Below are 16,889 nucleotides of genomic sequence, written 5' to 3'. Positions count from 1 at the left end.
GCTTTCACTCTAGTCTACTCAGAGGCTCAAATGCCTGTGCGTCACCTTTTTTACTTACTTTTACTTTACTTTGAGTCATTTAGCAGACGCTTTTATCCAAAGCGACTTACACATAAGAAAAAGTCATTAAAACTAAAAGCTAAAACTATGTAAATACTATATATATATACACACACATTTAAGAAAATAAAACAAATGAAATAAAATGACAAATGCATACAATATTTCAAAACTAAAACATTTAAATGAAAACAAAAAAATAAAGCTATAAACAATTCAAACATACACAAATAAGAAAAAGTAATTAAAACGAAAAGCTAAAAGCTTTTAAGAAAATAAAAGAAATTAAATAAAAATGACAAATGCATACAACAACATTTCAAAACTAAAACATTTAAATGAAAACAAAAAAATAATAAAGCTAAAAACAATTCAAAAATATTAAAAGAACAAAAGGTATGAGTATAATAAGGATTCTAACATAACACTAAGCCAAACAGCAAAAAACAACTACATATGTGTATGTACAGAAACCACACATATACATATACATGTACATATATATATATAAATACATTAAATATATATATATATTATTTCATTTACATTTTGTATGTTGAAGTACTGAAATAACTCAAAATAAATAAAAGTAAAACTTAAAAAAAAGCCTATATAGACATAAAATAATAATAATAATAAAATTACAACATTACTACAACTGTAACTAAAACTAAAATAGATAACTAATACAAATCAACCTAACGTCTGGCATCAACATCAAAGCAATAACAAAATAAAATAGAAATATAAAATAAGCGTTTGAGCTTATTTTTTAACATCCTTGATATTATTCATAATCTCTGAAAGCGTTTGATTCTCCCTCTGTACAATATTTAATATACATCCTGTAGTACACAATCGATACATTAAATGTTTTGAGTGAATTCTGGAAACACAGGGTCATCATGTATAAGTATTATGCATATGTTTTGACCTTTTTGAGAGGCCTTGCCAGTAAACAACTTGGCAGTGGATAAATGTGGAATACATCATTATTGTCAGAGCTCTGACTCATTCCTGCAGCTCACAGAGCTCTGCAAATTACCTGAAAATACACACTTAAGCCTGCAGTTGCCTTGACCTTTATAAAAGCCTCACCAGTGCACTAATAAAAGCCTTCATATGTTTTATATGTTCATCTGAGAGCAACCTTCTGACATTCTATCAAGTTTATTTTAGCTACATCGAAATCCATTTATAAACATAACAGTTTATCAGTGATTTACTGAATGGACTCCATTGTGTGAATAATATAGAAAATTGTTATCCAAGTCTCACTGTTACATTTTTGCTTGTTTGTCTCAAACTTTGTTCCATGTCAGTGTAGTGAAAGTCATTCCTATTTGGGATATTTTTCTATTTAGTAAAATACTTTATCAGTTTATTGTATAAGGACAGATAAAGATGTGCTAGATGTGTTGTGTGATTTCAGCACTGCATTCTCACATTAAGTGTGATATTTTTCCGCATTCTTCAAGAATGTGATAAAATGGTACATCTTCAGCACACCATCTGTCCCTTTCTTTGCCAAGAAAATATAAAATAATCTGCAGGTTTCTCCATTTATCTCCAAGATTGCCAGTGACCCTGGTGACTGGCTAAATGTCAGTAAAGGGAAGGTACAGTAGCTGGGTTTCCATCACCCGGCTTTTATGCGCATTTTGAAGTATCGAATCAGAATCGAGAGATGAATTTCGAATAAAAATGCCTTAATTCGCAAAAAAGTTTTTACGCTCGCTTGAGGTGGTTTTTGACTTGTGCGAAAAAGGGTTAATGCGAATAATGGGAGATGGAAATGCATTTTGCGAATAAATTCCTCCAAGCGCATAAAAAAGTCATGTGACTTTGCGCTATGGGTCGGCAAATCCTGACTAACCAGAGGACCGATCGTCCACAGCATCTGAAATGTTGTTATATGGTCATTCGGAAATGCCCGAGCAAAGTCTGTCATCAAAGTATTTCTGTATAATTGCCTCCCAGAACTGTTAAACGACTGCGTTCCCAAACAGCAGCATCCACCTCCGAAAGCAATAACCGCATTCATTGTGTTTGTTTCGTCTGCTCGTTCTGAGGTGCAAGCAATTTATTATACAGGAAAATTATTATATTCAGTAGCTTCTCCTACTTTTCTTAGTGATGTATAGTGCCCGTTTATCAGAAAGTGAGTTCTGAGGTGCAAGCAATTTATTATACAGGAAAATTATTATATTTAGTAGCTTCTCCTACTTTTCTTAGTGATGTATAGTGCCCGTTTATCAGAAAGTGGTGATTTTGTTCTCTTTGACTCGTTGGACGGAAACGGTGCTTGTTCGCAAATGTTTTGTGCGATATTCCAGTTTTGCGCATAAGTTAAATTCGCAGCTTTCAAGGATGAAAACCCGGCTAGTGAAGAGTCGCATGGAACTAGTGAAAAGCTGAGTGAGAGATTTTGCCTTTGTAATGGATTAAATACAAAGCTCAAATTCTTAAAGAATTGATTTTTATATGCCAAAATTTCCAAGTGTTCATTATTCATTTGCAACATTAAGGGCTCTTGTTGCCATTGTTCATGGATTGTTTGGCTCTTTACTAAGTTGCTGATATCCAGACTGCAATTGTTTCTTTCTTTGCAGATAATTTTTACTAAAACTACAAGGTAACATATGAATTTAAAGTCCTGCACTTCGTTTCTCAATGCATAACTTCTACTCTTGTTAAAAGAACATTCTGGATCACATAGTAACTATGGTCTGTATATATACTGGCTGTATATAAATGCTGGTTGAGTATTAAAGATTCTGATTTGTACTGAAGTATGTAACCTGGAATATTCCTTTAAGTGTTCAGATTTCTGATGAATGTGGTAAAGGAAAAGTGTTTATAGGATTATACCAGTCACTAATTTGAAACATTCTGCTATCTGACAGAGTTCAATAATATGCCAAATCTGTAGATGTTTTGATTATTTAGTTTATCTAGTTTCTTACTGCATTCTTAGTAGACACAATACTCACAAAAGGCTCAATTTCCCTTTATCTCAGAGAGTTCAAACCATGTGCAAATAAACTCTGCTGCAGGCAGGAAGGAACTTGTTCAGGCAACATTGATGAAAGACTACTACGAGTAACCATATTGTCATCCATGTGTGATTTTTGGACCGTTTCTATCTATCTGACTGCTTTGTCCATGTCAATTTGAACAGAAAATTATAATTATTGTGTGTTTTAATCGTTTTCAGGTATTCAATACATTCAGTTCAACACTGAATTTCAAGATTTCTTTTTTTAAATATAAACTTTCTAACACATTGTATGGATGTGACACTTGTGGGCTGGATATGTCAAGTCATGATCCTCACTCGTGTAACCTGACACTGATGGGGAATGGTGTGTGTGTGTGTGTGTGTGTGTGTACACAGCACGAGAAAGTGAGCTCTTATTATTTATCCAGGAGCAGCACACACGAGCGCCGCTGTGAATTCTGTGTGCCTCAAGTTTGCTCCCTTGAGCTCTACCCGAGCACTTACACGTATGTAACCAGACAAAGGGAGTGTGTGATGTGCGTGTTTTGTCCATGAGAATATGTGGATGAGGTCAGAGCGCTGTGGGAAGTGAAGAGGCTTGTGTTTGGAGAGAGATGTATCCGCCGCACACTTGATGATCTGACCACACAAAAGAAGAAGTGCTCTGAGCCGCTTACCTGTGTGAACCATAGACTGTAAAAAACCGTGGACAGACACACACATGTACTGCTGAGTGAGTTACCGTAGCCGCATGGGGTTTGAGAAGAAATAACGGCTTCACGGACAGCTGCTGTAGGCCTCTCCGCTAAACTCAGCGGATACGGTCTCTCATCCTCCAGGAGAAATGGGTCTAATTTTCGCCAAACTATGGAGTTTCTTTTGTAATCAAGGTAAGAGATTGTGTTCTGGCTGTTTTGTAATGGGTGTTTTTGACTGTTGTCCGCCTCGGGCTGATATCCAGCGGAACTGAGCGAGCTAACGTTAACGTTGATGCTAGTGAGCTCGTTTAAATCCGCTGCGTTGAGCTAATGTTTATGTTAACCCATGAAAACCACAGCCTCGCACTGACACGTTTACTTCACGTATAGTTTAAACCAGACAGGATCGTGTTTTCACCTCGTAATTGTAACGGTTTGTTAGTCGGGTAACATATTAGTCAGTCCGTAGGTCAAACAGATCTTATCTAACAGTTCGATATTAGTGTGGTAAAGGTAGCATATGGGTCATTTCAAATGATCTGCTAACTGAGTATTGGCCACTTGTTGAATTGATCATGTGCTTTCTGAAGACTGTAAGTTAGGTAGCAACCAAAATGAGAAGTACTGCTGTACTTTGGTAAAGTAATGTTATCTGGTACTTTCTAATGTACATGACTATTTCTAATGTATTTATGTGATGCCTCACAGTACTACTTTGGTACCATGTTGAAAACATGGTAATATAATGTAGGCACATTCATATGATGCCCAAAATGTGTCAGGTTTTTGTTAGGCAAGGCACCACAGGTGAATAGGGTTAAAAAAAAAGAAAAGAAAAAAGGTAGGCCTAACTAGGACACACCATACATCCACCATACACACACTGTCAAATAATTCATCACGGTACATTGAGACTGTTGTTTGTATTACATGTTTTCTAAAATATGTGTTTTCTAATGAAATATACATTTCAGGGCATTTTAAATATCCCTTTTTATCACGCCATAAATCAGGGAAAAAAAAAACTTCACCATATATAAATCCATCTGCAAAAACCTGTAAAATATTGATTGTGTGTTTTCTTTCCACTTGTCTGAAAGAAGACATGTTATGGAAGCATATTAGCCCAAAATCTCAAATTGACCAGTCTATGAAAAAACAATGGTTTTGTCTGTAGTCTCTTGCCCTGAACTCAATGTTGCTGCCTACAACTGTCCTGAAGTAAAACTGTTCTCCAGCTCTTAGGTGTTTCATGTGTTTGTGTATGATTTATCAGATCTGATTTGTTCTCATAGGTTTTATTCTCTGACATATGTTTGTATGTCTTCACTGCTGCTGTGACAGATGTGTCTCTCATGATGTAGGTCTAGAGGCTTCAACTTGTGCAGTGACAATAAAAGGAACTGATTTGAATTGAAAATGCTTTTGTGTAGAGAAACTGACGCCACGACCACCTGGCAAACAAAAGCAGCGCGAGGAAACGCTTTCCTCTCCCATTGTTTGTCAGTTTCAGCAGTCAGTTCAGCCTGCCCAGAGAGATCCAGGCCTTTAGGACACAATGATGGACATGTGCACGGGAACTGCAGAGTTTTTAACTTTAGAGGACTACATTGTGTCCAAAAGTCACTCTTCTAACCGCATTTTAACCTGAATGCATATTTTTATAATTGAATATGAGCATTGACAAAGTGCAAACAACAGAATGGTATTTCCTGCTTAACTGTTTTTGCATTTTTTAGCAGTTTCGTCCCATGACAAACATTCCTAACCAAGTCCAGATTGGTATAATGTCAGACAGATGTTGCTTTAACATCAGAATGGACATTGTTGATCGTGCACTTTTAATCATTTCTGACACCAACCTATTTGCATTCATTCAAGGTTAACTGTTGTTGAAATATGGTTTTCTTGTGTGTGCTAGATGCATTTATTACAAATAATGATCTAGCCAGTCCTCTGGGCTAAATGCAGAGTCTTTCTCTAGGTCCAAAAGGAGCTCCCAGGAAAAAGTAGGATAACTCTTTGGCCTACTTTTCTAGACACAGAAGGAATTCTGCCTGTTGGATTTGTAATCTCATTCTCTTTCCTAATTCCCTGGATTACTGTCCTGAAGAGGACCAGTCACTTCATTAGACTGAGTGTTGCTCTCTAAAACACAAACATTCATGCAGTCATTCACAAAAATGGAAATTCTTGCAATATATAATGTAAATAGTTGGCCGTGTAGTTTAAGAACGTATAGTAAAATAGTTAAATATAGCTATTTAAGATATGAAGATGATTATGCAAATCATGTTCATATCTTTTGTCCTTTGGCTAAAACTTAGAGCAGTAGCTCTAGTAGTCTTATATTAATTAGAGTCAGGTTAAATTTGTCCTTGTGTTTGTTTTGAAAAGTTCCACCAAAAGCTGTGGGGGGCGTTAACTGTAGTCTTGAGAAACCGTGTCTCTTTTTGGCTTAAATTTTTTCCTGTGACATTTTTGCTGGAGGCATACAGAAGTAAAATAGGGGTCGGTCATTGAGGAAGTAATAGCTGTGAAATATTTTGTGTCTTTGTGGAGCTGTCAGAGATATCATGAGTTATCCAGTCCTGCTTCCTGTACTTCACATCGGAGTTCAAAGGTGGAAAATGCGCTCTCTTTTCTCTCTTACATACATACACAGGCTGTCAGATTTTCCTCACACTGCTCTGATAAAGGACGGATCACTAGTTTATCTAATCACATCATCTTCTGTTATGCAAGCGTGCATCCCGTGTGGCAGAGCTGTGCATTTGTATGGGATTGTTGGACCAATTGTCTTCCAGTTAATAGAACTGGGAGGTCAATAGAAACAAACTAGCTCTGAATGAAAGAAAAAAGCACAGCAAATGTGACGAACCCACTGAGGCATAAAATTGTCTCTGTGTATTTCATGTAAATAAAAAAATAGATTCCATTATTTTAATGTTTTATTGGCATTCACATATATTCCTATCCTTATTTACTGAGATTAATTGATTGTTTTTTATTTGATGTTTGATTGTATATTATTGGTTTGACCTTTCTCATAATCAGTTAAATGTATTTTTTTTTCTATTTTGTAGAACACAAGGTGATTATTGTGGGGCTGGACAACGCTGGGAAAACCACTATACTTTATCAGTTGTGAGTAATGGATATTTTATTTTCTTTAGACTATTTATTGCTCTTGTTTTTATTATTATTATTTTTTTTTTAGTAAAGAGTCTGTTTCATACATTAGAATAGAATAGTCTCTTTATTGCCACACACCTGGGCCAGTTAAAATTGTTCTATCCTATCTAGTTACGGTTTTAGGACATGAGACAATTGCCTGAATATACAATACACACTAAACATTACAATTTATTGATTATGCAATGTTATGTGCGGTGTATATACAGCAATGTAAAACAATAGATAGAGGCACTGTACTGATTAGGTAAAGGAGGTTTCAGTGTTGGTAATTAATGTGAAATATAGACTGCATCAGTGTAGATTTTCATCTGAACCTTTTTCTTTTTTCTTGTGTGTGCAGTTTAATGAATGAAGTGGTGCACACGTCTCCTACAATTGGCAGCAATGTGGAGGAAATAGTGGTGAAGAAAACCCACTTTCTGATGTGGGATATTGGTGGTCAGGAGAGTCTCCGCTCCTCTTGGAACACATACTACTCCAACACTGAGGTAATGCACTTACACACTGCACTGCTGGAGAATTAACCTGTTTGATAAGAGATTATTGTATTAACAGAATTGAAAACTTCACACACTTCTCAATTCATTTGGAGAGGACCTTTAGAAATAAGGGGATTACATTGATTGATTTTTATTTTATTTTTTTATGTGTGAAATGGAAGCATATGAAGTGATTTTCTGTTAACAGAATTCAACCACAAACACCCTGTACATTGTAAATGTGACCACCAGTTGAAAGAGAGAATACAAATGTATAGGTCCCTGTTTACAATAAACAAACCAAGGATGTATTTTCTGCATTTTGTTTTAGGCCTGTATTTGTGTTCACAGAGACCTCATAAAGTGGACAGGCAGTCTTTGGCGAAAGATGTGATGGGTTGGGAACATGATTTGAATCTGTATATGAGCATGACGGCATAGTTAAATTTGATTTGTACAGCACTTTTTACAAAACACATTATTTGAATTCCGCTTTATAGATAATAATAAAAAAATAGAAGAGAAAATGATTTTGGTTTGTACGCTGCCGTTCAAAAGTTTGGGATTCCTGTGAGAAATCAGTCTAAAATATAATATGCTGGTTTGCTGCAGGAGAAACTTTAAAAAAGATATATTATTCTCAATGTTGAAAACAGTTGTGCTGCTGAATAATTTTGTGGAAAACCATGATACATTTTTGTCAGGATTCTTTGATGAATAGAAAGTTAAAAAGAAAAGCATTTATTTGAAATAGAAATTTTTTGTAACATAAGTGCCTGTACTGGCTTATGAATTTTATGCATTCCTTGGCCCATATTTATCAAGCCTCTAAGAATTAGTCACAAGAACACTGCTAAGAATTGACTTAAGAGTAAAACAATTTCTTGGCTTAAAGCTGCGCTTAAAAGTTAGTTATCAAGCATCTCAGTCGTAATTTAAGTGAAGTGTAGGACTAAATCTTAAGTGTCTGTCTTAGATGATTCACAACACTTTGCTGTGCAACAAACGTGATTTTGGATGACTAGCTAGTAGGGCTGGGCAAAAAATCGAATGCGATTTTCATGCGAATCTCGTCAGTAAAGCCGCTTCTGGTGATTAGTAGTAAATCTCCAGCACGTGCTTTCAGAAGGAGCGGCATTTACTACACAGAACCGTAGATCACTGACAAGCTACACAAAATCGTGTTCAAAATCTCAGGCGATTCATTGCCAATAACACATTCATTGTAGATAAATTCACATTGAATGGTTAAATTCCTAAGAAGTTTATATTAACACACATTTCACAATAAAGAATTTTCAACAGAATATATTATGATATACACATTGGAAATGAAAGAAACACGTTTTCCACCATGTCATAATTACACATTTTAAACCGGTGTGCTGTTAACTGACCTGTGAAGCGTCATCACAGCTTTAAATTCCACTGAAAATGCATTGCTGCGTAAAGTTACATCATGTCTATACCGGATGCGAGCGGTGGCGTGGCATGGTGTGACAAAATACTATAGAACAAATTATAATCGGTGAATGGCGTGGCGCGACACAACAAATCCCCGACTGCTGCCTCGTTCTATTTCTGACGTACTAACACAAAGTTCAAAGGATTTGCAACGGTCACTTTGTCTTGTCCAGTGTAGACAGACATTTAGCTGTTGCGGCACGACATTGTCCCTCACCAAGTCGCTGACAAAGATGATGTCTGCCCTGTCCAAATGATGCTGTTTGATTAACTGTTCGTCGTCAAACATTTCAAAAACATTCTCCTCTCCTGAAAGGTTTGCGCACATCTCTGTCTCCTCAGTGCCATCATAAGCCCCTACTGGCAACTCCTAACCACTTGAGAGACCTCTCGAGCTGTCTTAAATAACTGGGAGAGTAAGAGTGATTCTTAGCTTTAAGAAATTTGATAACTTGCTTTTATACTAAAGTTTGAAAGTAGGAGTAAATTTCACGAATTCTCAGCACTTAAGTCTAAAATGGCACTTTGAGAAGTTTGATAAATACGGGCTCTGAGTATTAATTGCTTTCAATAATATCTTACTGACACAAACTTTTGAACGGTAGTGAATGTTCTCTGCCACATCTTCAACAATGTGTTATTTCCACATCAAATAACCATTGAGGTGCAACCAACTCTGCAACTCTCTGTTTGGACCGACTTATTCTGTTGGAGAAGTCTTGGAGTTTTTGCATTCTTAACATCAACAAAACAATAAGTTTCTTTGTTTTTACACTTCTTGTTTTCAGTATCAAATTAAACCAATTTTTGTCAAGAATGTCCTCCCACAGACATATTTAAATTGATATTTTTAGTACCAGTAACAAACACCACATACTATAATAATAGCATTTTTAAAGGAAGTAAGTTGAGATGGTTTCTGAGTAACAGCTGTGTGTTCAGTCTGCTGTGAACAATAGTTTGAACAACAGTTGTGCACAGCGGTAACTCCGCCAGATCTTTGCAGCTAGTGTCTGATTCAGAGTTCAAAGTTCAGGATTATACAAAGAGGTTTGAATGGCGAGACCCCTGCCTTTCATTCAGAAAGTGTGCGTATGAGATTTGTGGTATACCCCTGCTGTCAAGCTCTATTTAGGAGCTCTTGTTCTTGAGACCATAGATACATGTTGTCTGCCAAGGACATGCACGCTGAGCAACAAACAACTCTGTGGCCTTGCTAAACTTAGAAATCACCCCTGAATGCAAGTGCAATAGTATGCTGCCTGACATCTGATAATAAAGCTTCATGTGTGCATTTTCTCTCGTAGTTCATAATACTGGTAGTGGACAGTACTGACAGAGAAAGACTAGCCATTTCTAAAGAAGAGCTCTACAGGATGCTAGCACACGAGGTAATGCTTTAACATTTACAGCAAACGGAGCATGGATATAAATCCCATCTCAAAAAAAGTGACATTTTGAGTCTGTTTTTCAGTTGTTGTTTTCTATCTTAATTCTCTCAGGATCTGCGCAAAGCTGCAGTGTTGATCTTTGCAAATAAGCAGGACATGAAGGGTTGTATGTCTGCAGCAGAGATTTCCAAATACCTGACCCTCAGCTCCATCAAGGATCATCCCTGGCACATCCAGTCCTGCTGTGCGCTCACTGGAGAAGGGTAAGACCTGCAGTACAGACACAGGGATTAACTCTACTAGCCTGTAGTTGCTGTACGTTGTGTAATAGATTAATGATTGCAAAATGTACAATCAACCCAGGCTCATTGGAAAAATGTGCCCCTATCTACATTTGTGCAAAGCTCTAAAATGTACTTAAACATTTAATTCACTGCAGTTTCCAGCTGAAGTGAACACTGGAATGAACACAGTGACAGTAAAACACCAACAACTTTATTACTTTTCACACAAATTATGATTACGGGGCAGATTATAGATTAATAAATACTTATTTTCATACAGTTCCATAGTACTATATTAAGACCTCAGAAGACATTTTGATGTTTGCTTCGCATAATCAGCTCCATACGTATGGCTTTTCCGACAAAGTAAACTTGCTTGGTAGCTCACCTGGTACAGTGTTTTTATCTCATGTTTGGTTTTGTTGACACTATTGTTGAGGTTTAGTGTTGGTGGTACGTTATTTTCGAACGCGATAGGGTATTAATCTTTTATTAGCACTCGCATTTTGGACATCTCATTTCTGAGCTTCCACAATATGTACAGCAGGGTGTCAAACTCAGTTCCTGGTGGGCCGCAGTCCTACAGAGTTTATTTTCAACCCTGCTCCAACACGCATACCATGTAGTTTTCAAATAAGTCTAAAGGACCTGATTAGCTGGATCAGGTGTGTTTAATTAGGGTTGGAGCTAAACTCTGCAGGGCTACGGCCCTCTAGGAATTGAGTTTGAGACCCCTGATGTACAGCAACCAACATAATAAAAGTTGCCAGATTTACATGAATCTGTTTTGGATAATGCTGACACTTTTAGCCCCACTCGTTGGACATGTTATGAAACATGCAAGAAGCAAATATTATTTTGAAGAAATGTCACCACAGGCATGCTTTTCCAATGAGCCCGGGTTAAACACAATAATCCAAAAAGGGTCAGACAGTTAAATTAAAAATGTTTTAACCATTAAAAAAAAACAGTACTTTTGAAAAGAATGTACTCTGACATGAGATCATCCAAGTAGCCTTGTTTGTTCTACTTAGAATGTGCTTAAAACATGAATCATTTAATAACCTTGTTAAATGAAATTATAGAAACTCTATTGATTTTTTTTTTCATACTGTACATTATAATGCCATGATGCTGTGTTGTAGCTTTTAAGACTATTAATTTAGCTTTTTATAGGTATTGGTGTAGAATTTTGACCATCAGGGCTTGACATTAACTTTTTTGCTCACCAGCCACTGTGGCTAGTGGTTTTCCAAATTTACTAGCTGCTCAGCATTTTCACTCGCCACAATTTTGTTGTTGGGAAATTACATTTTATATGACTTAATACTGCATACAAAAATGCAAAATTAATTTAAAATAGTTTTTTTTTTAAATATAGCCTAAAAATATGAAATGTTGGAAAAAATGCAAAGATAAGCTACTATGAAAATAAACCGCCTGTAGGTGGCAGCAGTAGGTGTCTTAATGAGTCATTGAAGTAGAGGTCTGCGCAGGACTATTTTTTTAGTCCCGCTCCCGCAAGAATAGGGCCTTTCGCACCGCTTTATTTCCAGAACTAAATGTACAATACTAAAATACTGGGACGATTTTGTGCGAACTATTTCCCAGTACCATTTAAAGGGTTGCATTCGCACCGAGAGTGTGTACTAAGAAGTGACGTAAGCCGGTCAACAGCGACGTCATTTGTGCGTGACGTTCAACAACCGAAACAAAGAAGAACAACATTAACAACAGGAGGATGGAGGACGCTGTGTTTTTGTTGTGTCTCGCGGGTTTCACAATAATGGACATGGAAAGTCGACGAAAAGGGATTGAAAGAACGGAAAGGAGGACTAAGAATCTCCAACGACAACTGGCAGTGCTACATTTGCTACAAGTGCCTGCACTTCAGCGTCCGTCCATCTCTCGCTGTTCTCCATACTTGCAAAATAAGTTGACACAATGTTTACAGTATGTTTACACGGCGTTTTAAATCATGGCGGGTGAGGGAGTTTTAATATGCATTTTGCCAATCAATGTCTACTTACGTCACGATTAGTACCAGTTGTGCTGGTTAGACCCTGCTCCGGAGTAGGAGCTAATTTGGTTCTCGAAAAAGGCAGTCCGATACTAAAATCGCACCCAGTTCCGGCGGTGCAAAAACGCCAAAAAGTGGGTAGTTCCACAATTAGTTCTGGTACTATGAAAAGGTTCCTGCGGTGCGAAAGGCCCTATTATATTCCGCACCCACCCGCTCCCGCTATTCACTCTTTGTTCACCCGCTGTCCACTTAGAATAGTTTTCTTCCTGACCCGACTGTTCCCGCTAAATTTAGATCTCGTTTCCAGAATCTCACATTTAAATTTCTGCTACTGAAAGAGAGATAGGCTAACAAATAAAAGTGTAGTCTGCACAAAATTGTATGTTATTTTATTTGTCTTGTCAAGAGTCTTGAATTAATTGACATTGAATTTAATTTATATGAATTATCTTAAGACACACAATTCGTTTAATATTTATTGCATCACGGTAGGAAACAAGTGTCAGAGAAAATAAAAATGTTATACAAAAATTGTATTTCTTATTTTTATTCGTGTTGTCAGGATACAATTCATTTAACAATGACAACACAATAGGAAAAAAGTGTCGCAGAGAAAAACAAATTGTAGGTTGTACAAAAATAGCCTGCTCTGAGCATCGTAGCGCGTGCATAACAGCCCAAATGCAGGCTGTACCGGTGGTCAATAAGAATAAAGCGCAGATATGCTGTTCTGAATGGACGTCGGGAACGGGATATTGTTAGACCGCCCGCTCCCGTTGAAATTACACCAGAGTTACCGACCGCTACCGCGTTTTATTCGGGAATTGAAAGGTCATATGATGCGATTTCAAGTTTTCTTTTCTCTTTGGATCGTTACAAGCTGTTCGTGAATAGATAAGATTCCTGAAGTTGCAAAGACTAAAGTCTCAAACCCAAAGAGATATTCTTTATAAAAGTTAAGACTCGACCACGCCCTCCTAAAACACCTCGTTTAAACATGCCCCCACATGTCTACGTCACGATGTGGGAAGATTTTCATAACGCCGCCCAAATGTTCACGCAAAGAAAGAAGGCGTAACTTTGATTCTCGCTGTAGTATTGTTGCCGCCGCCGCCATATCGTGGAGACGCTGTGTGTTTCGTCGCGAAAGCGAAAATACTTTGTTTGGCCTTCCAAAAGAGGACACAACTAGAAATCAGTGATTAAGAGGAAGAAGAAGAAGAATGAGTTTTTATTGCCAGGTATGTTTACACATACGAGGAATTTGTTTTCATGACAGAATGAAATTAAGTTGTATTTACAACACTGCTCCGGAACAGTTCAAACCAAATATTCAGATGTGTGCAGCGCATTTAATGGAGGACTGTTTCCTGATCCTGGTAGAGTAGACAACAATGCCGGTGTTCCGGTGAATTCAGTTCCCCTGTGTCCCCTTCGGCACGCATGCTGACCCTATACAGTCTGTGATGCTGACAAATAATGCTGACTCACAGCCTGTAAGTATGTTTTCATACTTAAAGGATTTGCCACTGATGATTCATATGCGAGTTTTGAGCAGTGTAGAGTAGCGCTTGTTGTTTGTCATTTCTCTGATCACAAATGCAGACATGGTTTTATGTTTACGCAGTACACCGCATAAAAAGACAGTGTAAGTAATTATAATCCATAATTATGTCCCCACTGGATGCAACAAATGCCTCGTTTATAATGGGTTTTATTGGTTTTGTCTCATCGCGCCGGGACACGGCATCACAGTATGGTAAGGGACGTAACATTTCCGTCACACGCTTGAGGAATTTGGCCAATCACAACGCACTAGATAGCTTTTTAGACCGATGAGCTTTGTAAAAATCGAGGCGTTTCAGAAAGGCGGGGCATAGAGGAGAGACAATAATGTACAGAATGTTTTTTTTTTATCCTTAAACCGCATAAACACATTTCATTACACCAAATACACAAAATAATGTTCTTTTTTAGCAACGTCATATGACCCCTTTAATACCGCGGCGCAAAAAATCTGGTCGGGTCTCGCGGTTCCTGCGGGAGAGCCACGGGAATGCAGACCTCTACATTGAAACATGGCTTCAAACGATTCGTTCAGATGGCTGATTCATTCAAGAATGAAGCAAGTGCCTGTCTTTATGAATGGACCACTGAATCATTGACTCAAATGATTCAAAATTCAAAAACACGAATCATTCAGTAAGTAACACCGCTGTGTGTTGCTCAGAGATGCGCGACTGTTCTGCTGTGATCTTTGTTTGGAACTATTTCATTAACCAAATCAAGCAAAAACGTTGACAATATATCCTTTCAATAAATTCAAATTCAAATATTGAACTAAAATGTATATTAACTACTCGTTTTAACTCTTGTATAAAAATTTGCAGTCCTGGTTTTCAGGGAAAACTTCACTCTCTTGGTCGCGTCGTTAATTAACTCGTCTGTATGTTATAAATATAAAAAAACTAAGTTACATTTTTATGTTTCTTCTGTGTGCAGTTGTGTTAATTTGTTTTAATATCTCCACAAGATTCTCTCACAGACAGGCTGCGTGAGCCTCAACAGGTGCGACCTTGTTGCTACTGTTGATTATTAGGGGTGGGGGGGAATATCGTTTCAGCATAGTATCGCGGTATTTTCCGCGGCGATAGAGAATGAGGAGTTACGTCACGATCTTTTCACTCCGCATTGCATTTCGGGAAGGCGCCGCCATATTAGCAGGATACGCTATCCGTTCCCATGGTTACTTCTCATTCTCAGGATAAATGCTTCTCTTTTGTTTTGTTTTTGCCTTTAAGTTAAACAACCATTCATTCTTCATTGGATCACAAATGCAGACATGGTTTTATGTTTACGCAGTACACCGCATAAAAAGACAGTGTAAGTAATTATAATCCGTAATTATGTCCCCACTGGATGCAACAAATGCCTCGTTTATAATGGGTTTTATTGGTTTTGTCTCATCGCGCCGGGACACGGCATCACAGTATGGTAAGGGACGTAACATTTCCGTCACACGCTTGAGGAATTTGGCCAATCACAACGCACTAGATAGCTTTTTAGACCGATGAGCTTTGTAAAAATCGAGGCGTTTCAGAAAGGCGGGGCATAGAGGAGAGACAATAATGTACAGAATGTTTTTTTTTTATCCTTAAACCGCATAAACACATTTCATTACACCAAATACACAAAATAATGTTCTTTTTTAGCAACGTCATATGACCCCTTTAATACCGCGGCGCAAAAAATCTGGTCGGGTCTCGCGGTTCCTGCGGGAGAGCCACGGGAATGCAGACCTCTACATTGAAACATGGCTTCAAACGATTCGTTCAGATGGCTGATTCATTCAAGAATGAAGCAAGTGCCTGTCTTTATGAATGGACCACTGAATCATTGACTCAAATGATTCAAAATTCAAAAACACGAATCATTCAGTAAGTAACACCGCTGTGTGTTGCTCAGAGATGCGCGACTGTTCTGCTGTGATCTTTGTTTGGAACTATTTCATTAACCAAATCAAGCAAAAACGTTGACAATATATCCTTTCAATAAATTCAAATTCAAATATTGAACTAAAATGTATATTAACTACTCGTTTTAACTCTTGTATAAAAATTTGCAGTCCTGGTTTTCAGGGAAAACTTCACTCTCTTGGTCGCGTCGTTAATTAACTCGTCTGTATGTTATAAATATAAAAAAACTAAGTTACATTTTTATGTTTCTTCTGTGTGCAGTTGTGTTAATTTGTTTTAATATCTCCACAAGATTCTCTCACAGACAGGCTGCGTGAGCCTCAACAGGTGCGACCTTGTTGCTACTGTTGATTATTAGGGGTGGGGGGGAATATCGTTTCAGCATAGTATCGCGGTATTTTCCGCGGCGATAGAGAATGAGGAGTTACGTCACGATCTTTTCACTCCGCATTGCATTTCGGGAAGGCGCCGCCATATTAGCAGGATACGCTATCCGTTCCCATGGTTACTTCTCATTCTCAGGATAAAGAGTTACTATTGCAATTATCGATGCAGTATGAAGGACATACACCGGTGACATTTTTCACAATCACGACAAACAATCAAATACTGCCCTAAACTCAACAGCGGAACGGCAGCGCTATCCTGCAAGTATGGCGGATAAACAAAGCAGTTTCCCAGAACTCAACGCGGCGTTACGTCACATTCTCATTCCTAATACTGTATCGATACACGGACGCCAAGTATCGATCTTTTATTAAACTATTTGGTAGAATAATAAAATCAATTTCTTTACAATCCACTAGATGGTGGTG

At 37.6% G+C, this 16,889-nt stretch overlaps 1 protein-coding gene across 2 annotated transcripts in view; it reads left to right on the top strand.

Moving 5' to 3' along the window:
• The first annotated feature begins 3,440 nt into the window (after positions 1–3,440).
• The window catches only part of arl8 (ADP-ribosylation factor-like 8), a 21,623-nt gene continuing 8,174 nt past the window's right edge, over positions 3,441–16,889 (top strand). For both annotated transcript variants that reach the window (XM_016280028.1, XM_016280027.1), the window contains exons 1-5: positions 3,441–3,951; positions 6,846–6,906; positions 7,298–7,445; positions 10,208–10,291; positions 10,403–10,554. In XM_016280028.1, coding sequence (XP_016135514.1) covers positions 3,906–3,951; positions 6,846–6,906; positions 7,298–7,445; positions 10,208–10,291; positions 10,403–10,554 — 491 coding nt within the window. In that variant the 5' untranslated portion in view covers positions 3,441–3,905. The remainder of the gene's footprint in view (positions 3,952–6,845; positions 6,907–7,297; positions 7,446–10,207; positions 10,292–10,402; positions 10,555–16,889) is intronic.

This window comes from Sinocyclocheilus grahami, unplaced genomic scaffold (assembly GCF_001515645.1).
Source record: "Sinocyclocheilus grahami isolate Dianchi unplaced genomic scaffold, SAMN03320097.WGS_v1.1 scaffold136.1, whole genome shotgun sequence".
Lineage (NCBI taxonomy): Eukaryota > Metazoa > Chordata > Actinopteri > Cypriniformes > Cyprinidae > Sinocyclocheilus > Sinocyclocheilus grahami.
Note: the sequence above shows the minus strand (reverse complement) of the source record. Positions and strands in the feature narration are given on the sequence as shown.